At 36.5% G+C, this 23,538-nt stretch overlaps 1 protein-coding gene across 1 annotated transcript; it reads right to left on the bottom strand.

The window, feature by feature from the left end:
* Positions 1-344: 344 nt before the first annotated feature.
* Positions 345-21,194, bottom strand: hs3st3b1a (heparan sulfate (glucosamine) 3-O-sulfotransferase 3B1a). Its single transcript, XM_077211711.1, has 2 exons — positions 20,460-21,194; positions 345-2,972 (listed from the first exon to the last, which is right to left on the bottom strand). The coding sequence occupies exons 1-2, from the start codon at positions 20,933-20,935 to the stop codon at positions 2,354-2,356; spliced, it is 1,095 nt and encodes a 364-aa protein (XP_077067826.1). The 5' UTR covers positions 20,936-21,194; the 3' UTR covers positions 345-2,353.
* Positions 21,195-23,538: the final 2,344 nt, after the last annotated feature.

Raw genomic sequence — 23,538 nt, 5'->3', positions numbered from 1 at the left:
TCACTCACTCAAAACTATCCAAGTTTTTATGCTTGTATATACACTATCAGATTTTTTTAATGTTTCTTTTTTTTTTTTTAAGAAGACTCTCATGCTCTACAAAGCTAAATTTATTTGATCAAAAATACAGTAGAAACAATTTAAAATTGAATGTAATTTATTTCTGTGATGGTAAAGCTGAATTTTCAGCATCATCACTCCAGTCTTCAGTTTCACATGATCCTTCAAGAAATTCTAATATGATGATTTGCTGCTCAAGAAACATTTCTGATTATTATCAATGTTGAAAACAGCTGTGCTGCTTTTTGTGGAAACCGTGAAAAATTATATTTGCATCAGCAACGCTCTGGGAAAAATAGATTTATTTAATCACAGCACAGAAATACTCAGTGTCTCGTAGCCCTGTTTGGTATGAAGTTGGAAAGAAACAACCGAACACTCCTTTTTCAACTAAATTTCATCAGAAAAAAACATTTGAAAATACATAATCAGGGTTGAATAAAACTCAACCATTGATGTATGAAAAATAATTATTACCAGGGAAAATTCATTTTCCCGTTTTTAATCGAACTTCTCCCTTTCATATTCATACTGAAAGAGGCCCTCAGAAAAAAACAGACAAACATTTGACATTTTTCATAAAAAAAAAAAAAAAAACTTACAGTAACATGAAGTCATAACATGACATTTTTGTCTGACTGCATTGCATTTCTTTTGTTGAAAACTATCAATACAGTCTTTTGTAACAGAGTATCAAGCACGGTTGTAATACATTTAAAATGTCTGTCTTCAGGGACTTCCTGTGTGTAATGCTGTATGTAGAAAATTACATACATTCTCTTAAATTGTGTTAAACAGCTGGTGTCCTAAACATCAGTGCCAAACCATTTTTCGGACATAATTGACATGTCATATAGTTGTATGTGTATTGATCCACAAGATGTGGCTTTGGAACAGCTGAGACTCAATATCGACCCTTTAACCCCTTTAAAATGAAGGATGACAAGCTAGAATCCTCAAAAAAACATTAGATGACGTTTACCAAAATATGACTCATCATATACCCGTAATTAGTTTCATTGTGCTATTTTCCTTTGTCAAACATTCCCTCTTTTAACTCTTTCCCCACCATTCCAGCTATCCATGTTTTCACTGTTACCCTACAGGGGCGCTATTACGAATTTCTTAGGCCACGTCCACACGAAGCTGGTGCGTTCCCTATCCGATTATTTTTTTCCTCGTTCTAAAAAAATACTCCGTAAACACGGCGCCGTCTCAAGAAATATCTGCGTCCACACGAAACCACTGAAACCGACTGAAAACGGTGTAGTATATATGCCAGACCAGTATGGGGCGCTGTAATTGTGCCACAGAGATACACTATACACGGAGAAGAAGACTTTGAGCATGCGCCGACACGTGATGTGATGACATCATCGTTTCACAAAATATACGGATTGGCTGTACACACGAAACCGCAAGGGTGTCGTTTTCAGATTTATCCACTTTGGGACCCGGTTTCAAAAAATAGCGGTTTCACTCTCCCAAATCGCCGGATCCGTGTGGACGAAACGCCAATACGATAAAAAATGTATACGTATACAGCGAAACGCGTCTTCGTGTGGACGGGCCCTTAATTTTCTTCTGAAATAGTACAGAATCTCCAGATCCAAAACACAGGTGAAGAAGCAGAAACAAGTGATAGAAGATTGCTTACGCACATGTAAAATAACTGGATCATCAAACATTAAACAGCATATTAATCAAAACTGCCTAACGTTACTGAATGAAATGTCGACCCAGGACGAGGTATAGGACTGTGAAGCTTTGGGGGTGTTGATGGACTCAATCTACTGCATCTATGTTTTGATCATTATTCTGAATCTGATCCGAATTAAATTCTCAGCTTTTTGTTCAAAATGCTGCTTTTGTATGAAACTTACCCACATTCGAGTGTTGATAAAAAGAACGCACAAAGCCAGAATCAAAGGTTGTTGTTTTTTTCAAAGCAGAGTGGCTGTTCTTTCTTTTGATGTATTGCATTTTCAGATATTCATACAAAATATTACGGGGGCCATTACATTTTTCCGAAAATTATCAAAAATGTAGGCGATGGCGGGGAAATTCCTACTTCAAACAATTCTTCCCATAAGAAAAGACAAAATATCAAGCTTACATATTTGACTGGAATGTAAAAGGTAGAAACTTGCAGTATGTACAACAACAGATAGGCAGCCAAGTGAGTATATTCTTTTCAATAAATTATTATAAAATAGATCTATACTTTTTTTTGTTTGTTTTTTACAATTAATTATTTTCCAAAAATGTGTTCTTAAAGGAAAAAAAATAAAAATCAGTCCCAGCCGAAGTCATGACCAGTCATGTGGTAGAACTTTTTGTTAAATGGCTTGTAGAAGTCTCGCAGTCTTTGAATCACATCTGGATGGATGTTTGGGTGCGTGCGACCTTTCGTTTTTCCGAGGCAGTGCGGTTTGCTGTTGCTTTCGGGTCTTTTGAGGCACGGGAAGCCCTTGGCGGCGTTAAAATGAAAGTGTTTGTGTGTGACCTCCCTCCTCAGGCCCAAGAAGTGCTGTACGCGGGCCATCTCCCCGGCCGGGTCGCTGATCAGACGCTCCCCGCTCACAAACAACAACTGGCTCTTGGGGAAAAACTGCAGCCACTGATCCAGATGCCTGGCGTACATGCCGATCTGCACCGCGCTCCACGAGGTGTCTATTACATTGCCTGTGATGTTTCTAAAAGTCAAGCTCTCGAAAGACGGGATGTCAGGTTTCTTTGAGCGGGTCTGCGTGTAGTCCGAGATCACCCGGGTTACTGGGTCTCGGACCACAACTATCAGCTTAGTGTCCTTAGACATGGCGTGGATCCGGCCTGGAACCTCCTTGGTTACAAAGTAGCTTGGTGTCTTCTCCATAGTCAGCTGACCCTCCAGAGTTTTAGGCATTAGTTCCCTAGGAGCAGAGATGCATGGGGTGAGTATCAAAGAAGGATTCATACTGACAGACATGACCGATATGAAAAACAGCAGGACTGTAATGGTACACACACACACATCTCTGTCTATTGTATGACTAAAGACCCAAAGCTCAAAGAAGACAGTCTCCGCATCAGAAGAGACACCCATGGATAGTTCAGGACCATCTGATGCGTACTCGACAGTGTTTTCAACTAAAAACAGAACTTTTTATGCCTTTTGCCCGTCCATTTACATGACAACAGTGTGTACAGTAATCGTCTCTGTGCAAACTACAAAAACGCAAATTTGTGAAAACGGTAACATCATGAGTATTGCGTGTTCAGTCTATAGGCGTGTAGTGTTTCTTTACAAAGTGACATCGCCAACTACTGGCATGGTATGAATAATACAGCGTTTATTGTCGTTCTGGCAGACTATGTGTGAACGGGGATCGTATTGACAACGTTATCGTCCGTACGCAAAACTTTTCAAAAATGTGTCCATTTCAGTACATTGTTGTCGTGTAAATGTACCCTTTCAGCATGTTCAAGTTATACATGTTATCAACAGGAATTTAACTCATTTGATGATATTAAACAACACAATCTATCATTTGAGCTTCTGTAAGAAGAGTTTTTGGAATACAGGCTCCAATGTGCTTTTTGGGGAAGAAAAGAATTAGGCCATTTGTGCCACCAAATCTTTAGTTTGAACACTTACTTTAGAAACAAACGAATGCATATCATGCAATATAGTAGCCTGGCAAGCCAGACCTATCAAGATGTTAGGTCTGGGAACTCACAATTGGCATAACTCAATCCGAGGGGCGGGATAAACAGTTGTCTTTCAAATTCCCTCTGCACGCAATAGGACAGCGCTACAACCAACCAGAGCAACGAACGGCTGTGGCTGAGTGAGTTCCATGCGTTTTCCCACCAGCGGAGCTAGTTGATAGGCCTATATTAAATTTTTGCCGTACCCGGTCGTCAAAACTCCAAACACATCTTCCTTTTTTAAGAATGACTTAAGTGACGTTCTCTTAACTCCAAGTCATCCAGAGTCGCGGTCAAAGCCAGCAGCATCTTCGTTGTTTTCAAGTAGCAAGGAAATCACCTGGAAATCACGTGGAACTGTCACAACTCTGCCGTCATTATGTTAAGCCTGCCCACCAACTCTATACACAATGTGATTGGCCTGACCAGAGTTTGTTTTTTCCAGCTCGAATGCCAACAGAGAGTTGCTAGACTACACTTTGCTGCAAAATATTTTTTGCTGCCGCTAGGGTGCGTCTAGATTTCTAGGCTAGTAATATAGTACACCTGTTTATCACTAAAATAAATAAGCCTATGTATTATATTTACTTTTTTAATAGGGTGCTTTGGAATAATATTTATTGTGAAAAGCAATTTACATTGAATCTAAATTGAAATAATAAAATACAGTGCTTAGCATAGGTGAACACACCCATGCTAAAGTTGACTAAAAAGGAATAAAATATCATCTTTTGGAAATTGATCTTAATGCCTTTATTAAGAAAATGAGGAAAAATCCAGCCAGGACACAAATTTTCTTTGTGAATGAATAATGTATTGTAAATAAATAAATGTTCTTCCTCAAAATACAGGTTGCATAAGTTAGGACACCCCTATGTTAAATTCCCATAGAGACAGGCAGATTTTTATTTTTAAAGGCCAGTTATTTCATGGATCCAGGATACTATGCATCCTGATGAAGTTCATTTGGCCTTTGGAATTAATATATATATATATTAGGGTTGGGCGGTATTACGGTAATATCGTATACCGCGGGGTCTTAAAATAGCAACGGTATCAGTTTCAATACCGTCATTACCGCCACTTATATATAATATATAAATATAATTTATTCAATGCCTAAAAATGCTTATGTAGTTGTCATCAAGTGACAGTGTGGAGGAGAAAGAGAGAGAGAGAGAGAAGGGAGAGGCGGTAAATACTGACGAGGCAATTTGTAAATGTTGCAATAAAAAAGGTGACCGCGAGAGATGGAAACACCTCTAACCTAATGTGGCATCTCCGAAACAACCACCCACTCGCTGCTGCGAAGATGCATTAAGCCCCGAGTTCATTAAATAAGCGCATTAGTTTATATTTGTTAAAATATGATAATGTTTTTCTTTACGTTGATAATGAAAACTGAAGAGCACTAGTAAGATGGGATGCATCGGGAGTCACACATTGACCACTTAATTAAGTTTCATTTTGTAAAAGGCCTTTCTTTAAAGTTAATTTCGTTCGAGCGGAGTCACTTGCATTGAAATCTCATCATAAATTAACCGAAACTCAGTGTATGTCTCACAGACATGACAGATAGGCCTGTATCTAAATAAAGCTTGAAATTTCATTAAACGAAACAATTCAAAACGAAAAGAAATAGGCCACTCGCTGATTATTTAATCCATGATGTGCATTTCTCTCTATGCGCGTTCATACGGTAAATGGCGATCATCAAATTCATTAAACGAAACTATTCAAAACGAAAAGAAATAGGCTAGCCTACTCTCTGATTATGTAATCCATGATGTGCATTTCTCTCTATCGTTCACTATGGAGATGGCGATTCGTCAATTTCTTTAAACGAAACAATTCAAAAGGAAAAGAAATATAGGCAGCATACTCTCGGATTAATCCAGGATGTGCATTTCTCTCTATACGCGCGTTCACTACGGAGATATCAATCGTCAATTTCTTTAAACGAAACAATTCAAAACGAAAAGAAAAAGGCTAGCCTATACCTTCTGATTATGTAATCCATGATTTGCATTTCTCTCTATATATGCGCGTTCACTAGGAGATGGCGATCGTCAACTTAATCTTTGCAGCACTGACAGAAAAGTTGTATTAATTAAAATCAATGGACGCGTGTTACCGGATTTAGAAATGCACTTCTTGCTTGTTGCTTGTTAATTTAATTTAAATTAATTAATAAAATGAATACTTTAATTGTCATAATTAAAATAAATAAATAAATAATATTAAGTGTCCCATTTTTGCTCATTTATAAATAGTATTTATATCTACACTCTTCAGCACCTGGGTTAAAAAATTATTTGGCGCCACCATATTATAACGGCCCACGTATTAAAAATAGTCGAGTCTAAATAGGGCTAAGGCTCATATTACATTTAACAGACACAACGTGCACGGGTTGGCCTTGATTTTTTTTTTTTTTTTTTTTGCCCGATCTGGTAGGCTATTCATTTTCTGAACGGTGTAGGCACAAGCCAACAGTTTGGTGACGCTGTCTGGGCCTTATGTCATAATTTTTAATTAGTCACGGTAATACCGTATACCCCGGTAAAATAGGGAGGAGGTTTGACGGTATCAAAATTTGGATACCGCCCAAGCCTAATATATATATATTTTATTATTATTATTGTAGTAATTTGCGTTGGTTTCAGTACAGTAACAATATAAAAGCCCCCCCTTACATCATATAAATGGGTACATGAAACATTGTAGCTGCATTTCAGAAAAAGGATCATCATTTTTGCTATGGTTAGCAAGTTTGAACCGCTCTGGGTCTGAAGGCCTCTTCTGTCAACGCAGGAAGTTTATGCCCAGAATAAATTGCAAATTGGACCAGACTTCATATTATTAGACTACAAAGACAACGGCAAAGTAGACAGGACCAAAAGCTGTTGGGCTAATATATAGAAAATCACATTTTCAGATTGATAACCAACCCTGAGTTAATCTGTGCTTGAGTTATAGTGACTGGATCAGTCTGCATTATGAAGTGTTATTGTGCACACAGAAGAAAAGACAACCATCTCCCTATGCACCACTTAATCCCTCTTACAGTCTTAAAATAATCCTTCTCTGTAACATCACAACTATCTCTCAGTACAGATCACAAAATAAATCACACAAAGGATCGGAAATGTGCATAAAAAATGCAGCATACTCCCTTTTCCCCTGTGTTTTATTTCACACTAGGTTTCGCTTGTGGATGTAGATTTAATTTCACTCCCATGATACCTGAATCAGCAGTATCAGGCCAGCAGCTGTAATTGGCAAATTAGTCTTTTAACTCTAGCTAGCAAGGGGAGAATGAACTAGGTCAAGTGAGGTTTATGCAAGACCAGACATATGCACAATAATAAACAAACTCAGGTCAATGCAGGGTCAGGAAAGGTCGACTGAGGACAAGATATAGGGACTATCACCTATGATTATCACAAGGTGTTGTTTTATTTAAAGGGGTAATATCATGAGGAATCAAATTTCCCTTGATTTGTTTCACTGTAAAAAAATATTGTTGGTTTAACTTAAAAAGGTAAGTAACCTGGTTGCATTAATTTTAGTTTATTTAAAACCATTTTGTTTAGTTAACTCTTCGGGGTCGCCGATCACGCCGGCGTGATCAAGTTACATGACCAGTTTAAGACGTCGAAGCATAAAAACAAAGTCACGTTGAGCGCTGCCGTCCACTTCTGTCGAAAGTGCTGGCTTGAAATTCTATTTTACTTTTTGTTTTGTGTTGATAGACCAAGTAAAAACGGAGATATGATCATTTAAACTTTATATAAAAAAATACTGACGCGTTCGTAAAAGAACGCAAGATGGGATGCGACAGGCGTTGCATTTATTCTAATAACTTCGTCGGTTTTTGTCATAAAACAAAACGGAGAAAAATGTGTGAATCTGCTGACTCTGCTCTTCAGGCTGCACATTTTAGGGAATGGAGGAGGAGCCAACTGAGCTAAGACGCAAAATTGAAAGGCAGAGGATTTTACGGAGTTGATAAAGAGAGACATATATACGTTATATATATAGAGAGAGATTATTGCTAGTTTTTGGAAGAGTTTGAGTAGATTTTGAGAGTAGTTTAGGAGTAGTGTAGATAGTTTAGGTAGTTTAGGAGAAGTTTAGGTAGTTTAGGAGTAGATTTAGATTAACTGTTTTTAGGAGAGGCACAGATAAAAAATTAAAATAAAAAACACCTGATATTTGTTGTAAATAGTTGTATGTATAATTTGATTTTGTGTTCATTTTACCTTTTGTATGGTATATTTGCACTATTGAGGAACCCCTCTTACTCAAGGAATGAAATCCCTGTAATGTAGCTATCTGTGTAATTGTACATGAAGTGTTTTGTAGAGTTTCTAAGCAAAAAGGAAAAGAAAAAACGCCTATTGCCACACCTGCTTTTTGCTGCATATAGTTTAATTTTATCTCAATTTTACATTTTTTATGTTGTATTTGCACTATTTGCGAACCCTCATACTCTGGGAACGCAAGGCCTTAAATATAGCTCTCTGAATAATTGTGTGCACAACATTTTTTAAAAAGTGGCTGAGCTAAAAAGAAAGGAAAAAACACCCGCTTTTTTTTGTAAATCATATTTTTTTTGTATATAGGTTGATTATATCTGATTTGTACCTGTATATGTTGACATTTACAACTTGTGTTTACATTTTAAACCTTTTAAAATGCTTCATTGAGCATGTTTGTGTTTTTTGTAGTAGAAAAGCTATAATTTTTCTATTCGGATTTTGTGTTTTTTGTGTGATTTTGGGTCCAGTATGTTGATAGAGTACATCAAAGTGAAAAACTAATTGTCAGATCATATAGGTGATGTTGTGCTGAAAAAAATTATACCAAACATTGGTATGCTAAACATTTGTTTATGTTGCAAAATTTAAAAAAAATAAAAGTACTCAAAAACGGCCAAAATAGCCCAAGACTCCGAAGGGTTAATACAATGAAGGAGATTGGTTCAATCAAAAGTAACTCAAAATATTATGTTATCTGAACCACATAAATTAATCAAATTGATTTGTCAAAAAAAAGTGTTGTGATAACAAATCATGAAAATATGTTTTACAGTGTTGAAATAAAGAGTTAGAAACTAGATAAACATTGTAACTAGCAGACTTCAAAATAACTTTTTCAAACTTTTATTCAGCAAGGATTGTAAAGACATTTATGTTGCAGATTTTGATTTAAATTCAATTAAAATAAATGCTGATATTTCAAACTTTCTATTCATCAAAGTATCCTGATAAAAAAAAATATTATAGTTTGCACAGCTGTTTTCAAGATTGATAATAATAAATGTTTCTTGAGCATCTAATCATTATATTAGTATGATTTCTGAATGTATATTAGTTCTGAATATTAGTATGAATTCTGACCATTAGAGATTTCTTTTAAAAAAAACTAAAAATCGCTCCAACTTTTGAGTGCAAGAAGTAGTATTGAAGGGCAGCAAATGTGCAGCAAAGTTAAGACAAAAAAATAAATAAATGAAAATAATGTATCACGCAGCGGCTCACTCTCCTCACATAACGGGCGACTCACTCTTTTTTACAAAATAGGTAAAAGTAAAACACATTTCAAAGTTACATGCAACATTATGTTTTGCAGCTAGGTGGGCATTATAACGTGTGTTACAAAGTGAGCACATTTGTCTCTGAAGGAAAGGCTGGACTAAAATAGAGCAGATGGTCAACAGTGTTTTCTCTGGGACATGGTAAGTCCCTTTGGGGTGGACTTTGGGCTTTTTCACTTTGTAAACCTATAACATGCACAAAATATATATATAACAATAAAAGAAAATTCCCGCTACTCCGTGAGAGATACGAGACCGGTGCGTCTCACAGGTGTCGCTCATCAGTAATCACTCGCGTCGTTCTCCCGCGGCCCTCAGTCGCGTCCTGCTCGCCACAGTAAACATAATGAATGGCGACTGTAGAACGCAAAAGCCGAATCCCGGACATTTTTGGCGATCTCGAAATCCCGGGCAGACTTGTCACGGAGACTCACTAGTAGATAGCCTTGTTGTTTAACTGCGCTCTCTTACCGGTAGGGCGTGGCTTGGGAATGGCAAATTCAAAAATAATTTCACATTTCTACTACATAAAATGACCCATTTTAAATACACATTCATCTTTACATCTTTAGGTGAAGTATCCCTTTTAGTAAAAATCTATCTACCTTTGCCATTTTAACCTATACAAACAAATGCCAAAAACATATTTTTAGAAAAGTGCCCGCAACAATCACAAAAAAGGCCCGCGAAATCCTGGAGGGACTGCCTAAAGTTTGCTTCGGTTCAGCAAGCAAAAATATGCATGATTAGTAAAAAAGAGCAAAGAGCAATAAATGGGTGCAGAGTGAAGCTAGATTTTACATTATGTATGTTGTGCTTGCCTTGTGAAAAAGAAAGTGTATTAATCAATCACTGTATTAATCAATTAATTTTGGTAAGTACTAGTAAAGTTCAAGTATATTTTTTTGTAGTGAGGATACTAGAGCTGCACGACTGGATAAACTGAGAATCACTGGATGAATCAGCATTTTTGAACAAGTGTCTTGGATGAATGATTCAATGACAAATACATCTTTTTAACAGTCCCTTGTCGCCACCTACTGCTGTAACGATGTAATCGATGTAATTGTTATTTGAAGCGCCATGTTACTTTCTAAAGATGATTTGCTCTATTTTGAACATCAGTGTTTTTATCCGAACTATAAACTTTTTATCCCAGTATTTCTGAGACAATATGAATATTTGTATCAGAAATAACGATACTGAGTGGTTAAAAATACTCTTTGTGAAACTGTTTCTAAGTGTTCATGACAACTGCTCTCTGGATCTTTGGAGATTTGAATATTTCGGTGTGATTTTGTCAAAGGTTTAAATGGACACAGGCGAACCGTTGCATTTAGGAATGAGATCGCGTGGGTGTTCGAATCGAGACCACGATCTTTTGTTGATTTATTGTGCAGCTCTAATTAGTATAAAGTAAAAGTAGAGAAAGTATAAAATACTAATATCAATATACTAGTATAACATACTTTTTCTTAGGACTAATTGGCCCGCTCTTTATTTTATAAAAGTATATACTTCAAGTGTAACAACAGTAAACTTTGAGTACACAACAGTTTGCATAAGTTTTTCTTCAGTATTGCAACTATTCTACAAGTGAACTCTTAGATATACTTTTTGTTTACTAGTTAAATACTAGTTTATGAATGTACACATTAATGTATACTATCAGTAAACTACTGGTTTACAAGTACTGGTTATTTTAATGAATTAAATACTTGAGACCCTCCATCAATGTATACTGTGTCTCTAAGTGTGAGAAGTCCATCCAATTACAAAAAAAGTAATAGCACATCTCTCCTCAACAAACCACAAGATTTGAGCAACCATTCACATCCTTAGCACATAGAGGTTTTTTTAAAAAAACCTCATAACACTAAGCAATAGTAATGATGTTTGCTTATCCAAGCCCTACTAATAAATGAGTTAACATGGATTTTAGCAAGCCAACCCTGAAGCCAGGAACAGTCAAGAGAAAAAAACAGACTTCTGCTCACAGGCCGGCATAATAAAGTCTTCACTAGGCCACAGTTTAAGATTAAACTGCACTCTTGGACGGGCAGAGAAATAAAGCTCTGCAGCTCCACAGGGTTAAATTAGAGAGCCTGTTGTGCTAGATGGCGGTTATTACCTTGTTTTGTCGAGAGGGAAGTGAGCTGTGTCTTCTCTGGAGTATGTTTTTGAAGAGCTCTCTGTAAACCTATGTTTACATTATCTGTTATCAGGTAGCGCGTTCAAAGGCTGGTGTTTATGCCTTTTAAAGTCTCTGTGTTGTTTGAAGTTCCCTCAGGATAGTTTGAGTTGCTGAGAAGATGGTGGTCATAGAACAGCACTTTGCAGAGGGGAACGGCACTGTTTAATGAGTTGCTTTCTGCTTATGCAAATGTTCAGTGGAATTTCTTATGTTTTTATATCACAGCCTTGATAGCACATGTTTATGTTAGATTATCATGTTTAGAATGTAGTCTGTATGCAAATTAACTTATTTTAAGATCTTTTAAAATATGGCACTTAAAATAGAATGTGATTCTTTCAAGACGATTCATTCTTTGAGCTTCAAACAAGAGCTTGTTGGGGGAATATACACTACCATTCAAAAGTTTGAAGTTAGTAATTTTTTTTAAATTATTAGGCTATTTTTATTCAGCAATGATGTAAGAAATTGATCGGAAGTAAAAGTAAAGTTTATAGTGTTATAAAAGATTTCTATTTCAAATAAATCATGTTCTTTTAAACTTTCTATTTATCAAAAGAATCCTTAAATGTATCAAGGTTTCCACAAAAATATTGAGCAGTTTTTAACATTGATAATAATAATAATAATAATAATAAATGTTTCTTGAGCAAAGAAAAAAGTTACTGCCTTGAATTTGTAAGTACAGTCAACTTGGATGTTTAAGTCATTTCAACTTAAATTACTTTTAAAAATGAGTGGAATCTTGTATAACCTTTTTTTTAAATTGAAAACTGGTGAACGTATTGTAATGAGTTAAAGCAGTGAAAAAAATATGTTGTCATACTTTTGATCATATAATATTTTACAGAGTATTAAAATGATTGATGTATTAGAATGATCATGTGACACTGCACTGTAAAATCTAATTAGTTAGACTTACTTAAAAAAGCAAGCAAAACAATTGTCGTAAAAAAGCATGCAAAACGATTGACTTAAAAAACAAGTAAAGTGAAATAGGAATAGAACAACGACAAAAATAGGTGTTGCCTACACCGGGTTATCCTATTTTTAAAATTTGCACCCTGTTGACTTAAATGGGGCAAGATTTAAACCTGCTTTTGGCCTCTTAACATCCTTGATGTGCCATTACAAGTGCACAGCCATGTGAATAATTTTATTCAGAGTGAACACGGTGCCCTCTTTTCGGTCGAAATCCACAGTAGTCTATTGTCGAGTGTGCGCGCGCGATCATTGGTAACTAAGCAATGGTGATTTACCAATGATCGCGTTTGCGCATTCGACAATCGACTACTGTGGACTTCGACCGAAAACAGGAAGTAAATGCAGGTATATGAGCTGGCTGAATTAACATCACTTTTATTCATATCTTTCACATCTTCTGCAGTCAGATTCACCGTGTTCACTCTGACTAAAATCACTCACATGGCTGTGTGCACTTGTAATGGCACATCAAGGATGTTAAGAGGCTAAAAGCAGGTTTAAAACTTGCCCCATTTAAGTCAACAGGGTGCAAATTTTAAAAAGAGGATAACACGATGTAGGCAACACCGATTTTTGTCGTTTTTCTCTGTACTGACAGCACTCCAAATTTACAAAAAAATTAGCTCAATGTTAAAATTGACCGGAGTTCTCCTTTAATTGACATGGATGTAGTTATGTTATACATCATTAATTCATACATTATATATAAAATTAATACTAATGTGTATATATATATATATATATATATATGTGTGTGTGTGTGTGTGTATGTAAGTGTGTATGTATGTATATATGTATGTATATACACACACACACACACACACACACACACACACACACACACACACACACACACACACACACACACACACACACACACACACACACACACACACACACACACACACACACACACACACACACACACACACATTAGTATACACTTAATATGTATATATTACTTCTCTTCCTTTGAAACCAAATAACTGATATATTGTTTCATCGCCACATCAATGGGGAGATAATTACAATAGTATAGATTAAGTTCCAAGTGCCCAACCAAAGGGAACAGTAATCGCTATAATGGTGACTAAACATTTTAGGAAAATCAACATCAATTTATGAAGTCGGCTTATGTGATGTTATCTCAAAGTTTTCATTTGTATTGACAATTCAACATTCAAGATGACTTTGGGAAATGAGTGAATGCAAACAGAGAAAAATAACTACAGAAGTGGAGGAAATTAGTGAAAAGTCCATTAAGAATTTCCCCGCCTCAAAAACCAAACTCAAACCAATCAATTAATCTTTACCTGGGTTTTCTGAGTAAACAAAGCATAATATGTGAATAGTAGAAGTAGATTACTAGATTTTTACAATTACGTTAAGTAAAGTTAACTAAAAAGTGTGAAGACTGGAGTAATGATGCTGAAAATTCAGCTTTTTCATCACAGGAATAAATTATATTTTAAAATATATGGAATTATATTGTTAATTACTATTTTGAAACAGGAAGTAAAAACTTTTGAAGTACCTGAATGATGTAACGTGAGTGAGAACAGAAGTGAATTGAGTGAACAAGATGGATGAAGTTCGCTAATCCTGTCTCGTCTGCATTGTATAATATCTCCTGAAAGATACCACAGAGACTTTTTTCAAAAACTTTTAAACATATTACCAGCCTCAAACTTTTAAACAGTAGTGTCTACATTATATTTAGCCCTCCTAAAACACACAGTTTAGTAAAAGCTATATCCTATTCACCGGTGTATATCACTGTACAGCACCCATAGAAGGACAACAGTTTATGTTAGATGCCATATCTTCTAATTTTCTTAATAAAATATATAATTTTATTGAAAATTTTAATCCTAGAGCTGGAGGGTTTGCAAGCCCTTTCAGCTATGATTTTTAAAATGGTGCACATCACCTACAGTAGTATCCAATTGCTTAAATATATCCTACCCACCTGTTCTCAAGCAAAATGAGCACTAAACAAAGGTCATTTTAAGAGAGCAGAGACTTAACCTGGGAAGGAATTCTTCTGGGAGGGTACGAGAAGTGGTGGTATGCAGCTACTTCAAATAATCTGACAGAGTTTCCTGTGGGACACGTTCCAGACCCGCATCAAAGGTAAAACTGGGGGGCTGTGGGTCCTTTCATGACTAAAGTATGACATCTTATTATTTTTACAATCTTACAGACTCGAGTATTTCTGTCTGTGGATAAAACAGTATGTCTGTCATCATATATTATAGACAAAAATAGGGAAAATAAAATATTTTTACTTCTACTCTGAAAAACTGTGAGACGCATGGGATTTTTAGCGTATTGCCTCCCACATCAGAAACTCCAGCTCAGAGCAGTGCGAGTAGAACCAGAGGGGTAACATTGGTGCCGTGACCCGAATGGGAGTGAGGTTTAGGGGGTTAGTGTAAGGGAGGACAGCTAGTAAAAAGCTATACAGGTAAACCTGACTACTCTGGCCTCAAGAAATGCACTAGCGACTTACTCCTATCGTTCTTAATGGCGCGACGGCGGGACTACCTGTCACTCATATGAGATCGACCAATAGCAAACCACAACCATCCCATCAATTCCTAAGAAAGACTACTGAACTATCAAAATCAGACTACCGAAATCAAGAAACGACTACAGCAACTTATGTTTCATGTTGACTTGAATTCTGCATTCATTGGCTAAAGACGTGTATTTGTATATTAATTCGAGTATTCAGACCCACTTATGAGGTTCCATTTCAGTTGTTTATTTAGGCAACAGACAGGAAGGCAGCTCATATGCTTTTGAACAGAGCTCTACATTCCCTTAAAGTGCCAGTGAAGAGAAGAGCAAAGGGTTTATAAATTACTATAAGCAACTGGCTTTTTCACACAGAAGAAATCCATCATTCTCTTCAATCCAGTCATGCCTTACCATCCCACACAAAGGCTAGCAGCAATTTTATCAGTAAACACAACAGCAACATCTTTCAAGACTGCGGAAAAGTTACGTGCACGTTTTAAGAATACCCTCATTCTGCTCCACTCAGGGCTTTTTTTGAGGGAGATCCTGCTGTGTTTCTCAAAAAGCACTTTCACCCTCTGAGCACATTTGCATACAAAGTGAAGAAAGAAACAACACAATTCACTCTAATTGCCTGCTCTTTCTCACTGGGGTTAATGCAGAACCTCAGGGGTTCAGCAGATCCTCTTTTGAAAGATTCAGTATCTCACTCAATAGACTCACTTTCAATTTACTGCCAGCATCTGCCATCCACAAACAAGTCACTCCTTGTGACTCTATCATTGCGTCGGAGACAAAAAGTCATATGATTGTGCCAGAGAACGTTTCACCATGTCCTTTTCTGAATCTGTACTCTCAAAGGGACAGTTGAGTACTGACACATGAAATAATCTGGACCAGCATGTCATTATTACCATTATAATACATTTAAATTACCATGGTAATACTCTAATATTCTTTAAAGTACCAAATACGATGCTATATTAATATGGTAATTTAGTTGTAGCTACAGTAATATAGTACCATGCCATTAACCCTATAAAGTGGACAGTATTATATTTGATACACAAATTTCTATTGCCTCTAAAAGATCAATATGATCAAAACTTTGCTGAAAACCCCTTTTGTACACAATCTTCTATGTGCCTTCTGTTGTCTGAATGATAGTTTTGATTTTTAGCAAGTAAAAATGTCCATCTTCAGGTTGTGATACACACACCTTTTTGTTGTGAAATCTTAATTTACTTTTATAAACATAGGAATAACTTTTATATTGTTAGTAATATTTAAAGATGAACATTTACTGGACTGAAGCAAGTCATTTTTTAGAAAAAATCAAGTTAAAATGTGAGTATCAAATGTGATGCATCATGTTTTCGAGGAACGTTTATTTGTTCATCGATCAATCATCATTGTATTGCATTGCATTATATTTTTTGCCACCACAATTAAAACTACAGAGATTTGATCACTTATTTATCATTTAGTATCATCATAGTATCATTTATCATCTTACTAAGAAATATTAATGGGAGATATAGAGTGGCAAATGAGTGGCAACTAGAGTGCATTTTATGAAAGCATCTGCTATTGTTATTAAGATGTCATTGATACTTTTCAAGCTATCAGAATTTCACCTTACTTTTTGGCCATATAAATATTAGCATCTGCACCAAAGTTGCTGCCTTAAAATTTTAAGTACAATCAACCTAAATTACATTGAACTTAAAAAATGATTCTTGTATAACTTAAAGTTGAAAATTGCTTAACTTATTTTGATGAGTTAAAGCAATATAAAACATATGTTGTCATAACGTATTGATCATATAATTGTTTTTGCATTGTACAAGGCATGAAAGCCTGAAGGATCAAATATGATACTCAACAAAAACACATGCAGACTTTTTATTTATTTTTATTTAATATATTTTGTCTAAAGTTTCAATCAACTATGTTTTTCTGACTATTATTTGATGTCAGGCTTTACCGAGTTATTATCGTAAGGGTTTGCTGGGAAAGAAAATCAGATTAAGGGGTCAAATATTTCAGAATTAGGAACAAAATCATAAATATCCACAAATGCATGGCCTGTTTATTGAATTAATAAGCCCGTCTGTTTCTTCAAAAGCCTCATATGAAACGTCCCGCTGCATGTACAGTTATAAAGCCCTGCTGTGCTCAGTCACCCTTCTGAACGCCTCCTGCAGGGAGCACATGGACGCCTCTTCTGTGTTGGACTAACAGTGCAGCAGAGCTCAATACCTCAACTGGAGACTTGGCCACCTGGCTGCCTGCTTCTCTCCATGTTTCTGCTTCACAATTAGTCTACTGGGCTCCCTGGATAAAGGGGCTCATCCTGCTCTTTGCCTCTTCCTTGTATCCCCACTGTGCGTCAATACTGAAGGAACTGGGTCTTCAGATTCCTCCACAGAAGGTCTGCAGCGGCGTGAACAATAAAAAGCTTTGGTGTGCATTTTCCTTTGCTAGGGTTTCTATTTTCTAATGAAACTTTCTAGCATTTCATTTTGTCTATGTTGATGTTTATATTAAACAAATTGCATAGTTTGAACTGTGATTGGCCGCTGTCAATCAGGGGTGCGTTTTCCAAAATCATCGTTAGCCAAATATGGTTGTGTGTTTGGAACGACAGCTCTCGACCTGTGGTTAGAAGAATAGTTTCTTGTTTGCATGACATGTGGACTCAATAAATCCTTATCTTGAGCCAAATAAGCAAGCTGACATTCAGTACAATCTATATCTTTTATTAAGATTACATACAAATGCAATTTGCGTCTTTTAGTTTGTCAAGAGATTTAAAGCACCATTTTTGAAGAGTGCGCATGTGGGAACGTGTGCTAGTACGTAAGAACGAGCCTTTGATTGAATCTAGAAATAAAGGAAAATAACTGAGAAAAATGAGAATAGTAATCAGATACCATGGCCGTAATTTATAGCAAAACATCTAGCATTAATTCGATCTCAAGCAGATTCATTAAAAGGAGTTATTACTCCACCACCTGCGTGACATCATTAACCAACGTGGTTGAATTACCAATTTGCGACAGTACAGTTTCGGGAAACAGTCATGGCTAGCTATTTGATTTCTTCAACGATGCATCGAACTATTGTAGTTTAGCAGCGAGTTACGTCGTTGTACGGGAAACACACCTCAGATGGTCTAAGGTGATTCTGGGCCAAAATAACTAGCAAAATGGACAAATTTATTGGTGATAGTCAAAATTCTTTATCACTATTAAAAAAAATAGTTCTTATTGCCATTGATGGTTCCATTAGGAACTTTTAACATCCATGGAATCTTTCTATTACACTATAAAAGGTACTTTATAGTGTAAAATGGTTCTTTAGATTATTCAAAAGTTCTTCTGACTAAGAAAAAAAAATATTTTGAGAACTGTTCTCTGAAAGGTTCTTTAGGGAACCAAAAAGGGTTCTTCCATATGGCATCACCATGAAAACCCTGTTTTGAAACATTTATTTTTAAAGGGATATTTCACCCAATAGGAGTATCATTCTTATGAGCTTCATTCTTCTGTTAAACAAAAAAGATAGAAAAAATGTTGGTTACCAGACAGTTGACGGTAGCCATTGACTTCCATAATATTTTTTTTCCTACTATGGAAGTCAATGGTTACGTCAACTGTCTGGTTACCAACATTCTTTAAAATATATTCTGTTGTGTTCAACAGAAGAAAGAAACTCTTGAGGGCGAGTAATTAATGACAATTTTCATTTTTGGGTGAACTATCCCTTTAAAAGGGATAACTGGCCAAACCAACACTCTAGTGACTGTGTCAGTTTTATACTACAACTTAGAATGTCAAACTTAATCTAAAATCACACAAGGGAAAACAGTTAATTTCATCTGTTTTCACAATACGGCTGTCTGATAAAAGAATTAAAAAATACTAGGAATCAAGGCTGAGGGTCAAACCTGCACGGATTGATAATGTTGTGCAAATGCACCTGACTATGAAGGGGTATTACACAAGCACACAGCATAATGTTTATTTAGTCTATGTTTGCCTTGAGTCGTTCCAGCATTTTATCTAGTTCACCATTACCAAACTACACTCAACAAGTTACCTTTTCTCTCTTTCGGTTTCCTTTAATGTAGCCTAAATCATGCCCATCAACATTAGTTCTGTTTGTAATTATGTAAAATGTAACAACCAATGACAACTATCTAAATCCTTTATATTAAACATGGTCAGGTGCCTTTAACTACTATGTACTTTACTACTATGTCAAAAAATATATATTTAGGCACAATGTACTTATTGTGTTGATGTTGTATTTCAAAACACTATGCTGGTATTGAGATACGGGTAAGGGACGGGTTTGTTGGTATGGCTAGGTTTAAGAGTGGGTTAAGGTGTAAGGAAAGGGTCAACAGAGTAATTATAGATGAAATTACAGAAATTAAGTACATCATGCAGGTATTACATGTATACAAGTACAATGTAAAAACATGTATGGACACAATAGTGCATTGTACCAAATTATTCATTTGAATGTTAGTAGTACATCGTAGTTAAAACCACTTAATATAAACTTGGACCCAAAACATTAACAACAAGTTTATTTTACAGTGTCCTTGTTACATGTTACTGTATTAATAACTATAAATTATGCATAATTACATGCAACTAACCCTAAACCAAACCTTAACCCTGACACTATAGTGACACTGTAACACGGATACCATAAAATAAAGTGTAACCAACAAGTTTTGGTTACATTTTTTTTAAGGTGTCATTGTTAGTGTATTTATATATTAAAGTACAGAGTAATATTGAGTAACTACATGTACTTACTAGATGTAATTCCAGTCCTGGAAACCAGTAAAATTAGTAAAAACTTAAAGTCAATTGAAAATTATTAGTCAGTATAAATGGTCATTGGCTAGAAATTGCCTTTGGTGAGTGCAATGAAATTAAAAATCACAAAGGGCCATAAAAATCATGGAAATGTATTGGTTCCAGACGTCCTTCACAGTGTAGATACAATAAACATTTAACGAAATTATAATTATAAATTATACTTCTAATTATATAACTTGTAATCTAACCTTTTTGGTTACATAATTGTTTGAAACTCTGTTGAAACGTAGACCTATATATAAACCATGTAAAAAAAAAAAAAACACAAACAAAAAAAACATTGAAATAGCCTACCTTTTTTCCTTTCATCTTTAGCCTTAAACAGTGGCGTCAGAGCTCCTGATATCTCCCATAGTTCTCACACTGACTATAGGCTACAAACAGGTTAATGTGTCACTACTCGGATGAATATGAGCCACATAATTCCCCGGTCTTAATCCGCAATTATCCTGAACGATGTAAAAACGTAAGTATGAATAACAGCGTGTTGTGTGGATAAACGCACCTGTACCATTCGAGACCTTTCTCGTAGTTTCGATCAAAGAAGTGCGGCTCTGCTCCTACCGCGCGGACATCAGGATGAAGACGCAGGAACTCGAGCAGCGCGCGCGTCCCGCCCTTCTTCACCCCTATTATAATCGCTTGGGGCAACTTTTTGGTCTCGGACCCGTTCAGGGCACCTGTCACTCCCGAGTCCTCGTCATAAGCAACATCGCCCTTATTTTCCTCCCAGCCATCTCCTCTGCTGTCAGCATCACTCTCGTTGTTCAATAAGTCCCTGGACTGGCTTTTGAGGAACATCTCCTGGTCTTGTTTCTGGATAGGTCTGAGTCGTCTTTCTTCCATCATGAGGGTCGGTGTGGTGGAGCAGTAGCCCACGCAGCAGTACATCATGTACACCCACAGTGACAGCATGATGCAGAACACGAAAAGTTTGTTTTTCACCGGCTGAGTAGAGTGACAGTGCAGACTATATTCCATAGGACTCTCCTGTTTGGAATGTCAATGTCCAATAGGGCATATTGGCAAAGTTACTTGTTCCTCCGCATAAGTCCCTGTAACATGCAGGCATCTCCGCGAGAGAGGAAAAATAAGAGCATGATTCGTCGGAAGATGTGGAATTCATTTGGTCCGGACAGCGCAGGAGATGTGGGAAGTCACAGCTGTTACACTGGCACGAGCGCGTGTTGTTCGCGCGAATCACTCCATCGCCTCCCACTGGTTCATGTCATTTGAGTGAACTGAACTGCGGGCCAAGCGCTCAATTTAAAGGAGAGGGGCGTGTGAATGACATCGGGATTGACCAATCAGAGCACATGCCCAAGCCCTTTTGTAGTTTTTCTTTACTTTTTTAATTGATCGAGTACAGTGTCTTTGTTTTGTCATCTTGAAGTAGATTCAGGCTATTTTTGTAGAACAAAAATAGCAAAATGTCATTATATGAACTTATTTTAAAAAGCATATTTCCACCATGCTCAGGGAAATAGTGGACCATGGGGCAAACTGTCTCACTACAGGGGCAAGATGTCACAACCTGTTACTTAAATGGATCATTTTAGGCTTATATGCCAAATAAAGAAATGAAAACATGTGATAACTTACCCTAATAAACTTTCTTTGATTGTGATTGACTGTGATTTAAAGTGCCCCTATTATGGATTTTTGAAAATGACCTTTCATGTAGTGTTTAACAGATCTAAGTGAATGAAAACATCCTGCAAAGTTTTAAATCTTAAAGTGCACCATATATAAAGTTATTGTCTTTCAAAAGTAGAGTCGACTCTGAGTCAATGAAATCAATCGTTTTTCAAACGACTCGAGTCATAAGCCGCTTCGTTGGGACGTCAAGACGAAATATTAGCATATTGCCCGCCCACTTATTGCGCGCGCAGACACCACGGGAAACTAAAATTTGAAGGTGGGTGTGTGTGTGTGGGGGGGGGGTTATATTCTCATCTTCAAAACCAATATTTTGATCCCTGACAGCTTCTTCACCAGATCCTCAAGTGATAGTGACACTAATACTTGATTGCGTTTGCCATTTCAAGTTTTGCTGATGATACTTCCTATTCTTTTGTTTTCTGCCTGCGGTGACTATGAGTGAAACATCACTTCATCATTGTGTATCAGACATTGACACCTTGTTGAAATAAATATTTTTTGAATAAAGATTCAATTATTGTTGTGCAGAAAAAAAAATACTGTTACACACCTTGGGTTGTTAGCAACCCTATGCAATTTTTACAAAAAAATGAATGGGAAAACTGACATTCTTTTATATATTGTTTTCTTATTATATCGTTTATAATGAATTGGTTGAGGAATACTAAGAAGGTTGTTGTCTAACTTTAAAAAAAAAAAAATGAATGAGGAGGAGGGTAGTGAATGACGTCCCAGGTCATTAAAGACCTGAGGTATGCGTTTAAGGCTTAAAATGTTCTTCACACTAAGAAATACAATGGTTATTTCAAGAAAGTTTCTTTGGGAAACCAAAACAAATTTTTCTATTGCTAAAACCCCCCCCTTTTGGAACCTTTATCTTTAAGAGTGTAATATTTTTTTATGTTGAATTAACATTTTTAAATGACTAGAATCATAATCTGAGTACACCTTTCTAAAAATAAACAGTCATTCAATCCACCTGTCCTTTCTCCCTTAACTATGAAATGAACATAGCATGAATCTAGCTGTGAAAATACAAATTGTTATGCTTATGACACAAGTAAGTGTTGTCATTTTATCTGTGAAGAGGTTGACCTGACAGGAAGCGAATGTGTGTCACAGACAACAGCGCATGCAGGAAGTCTAGATACAGTGATCTCTCTCTCACACACACACACACACACACACACACACACACACACACACACACACACACACACACACACACACACACACACACACACACACACACACACACACTGTGTGGTAGATGAGATAAAGGGATTAGTGGGCAGTGGTTGTGTGGTTCTGCTCAAACTCTGATTGACATGGAAGCTCTGGCGTAATCCTGATAATCCTGTAGAATGCTACAGGTGCTAGAGGTCCAGATCCCCTGACCTGAGGCCAAACACACACACACACACACACACACACACACACACACACACACACACACACACACACACACACACACACACACACACACACACAGGGGCGCATTCTCAAGTTCAAATGTGTCTCTGTTCAACAATTCCTTAACTTTACTCCCCCCCCTCTAGAATAACATCGTCTAACATACCCTACATCTCTTTTCATGCTAAGTGTTTGGTGCCACCGTGACATGTTTATAGCTAAGAGCGAGAGACGAGCAGCGGGAGATGTACAAACATCTGCTGGAATCGTGCCTAAACAATTCTGCATCGGGAATCTTATCGTTTCTCTCACAAGCAAACAGAACTGTTGTTCATTTTTATCGCACAGCGCATTGCATGAAGGATTGGTTTGCGTTACTTTAAGCCATTCATCATCAAGAAGAGACTTGACTTCTCAAAGGCACATTTGCCAATGTAATTGTCAAAGCAATTATGACAAAAATTGCATGTTCATGTTTACAACCTTGTATCAGAACAGGTCTGAAATAT

The sequence above is a fragment of the Siphateles boraxobius genome, unplaced genomic scaffold (assembly GCF_051911475.1).
Source record: "Siphateles boraxobius isolate OS27281-9 unplaced genomic scaffold, OSU_SipBor_1 66, whole genome shotgun sequence".
Taxonomy (NCBI): domain Eukaryota; kingdom Metazoa; phylum Chordata; class Actinopteri; order Cypriniformes; family Leuciscidae; genus Siphateles; species Siphateles boraxobius.
This window is presented reverse-complemented; position numbering and strand designations above follow the sequence as displayed.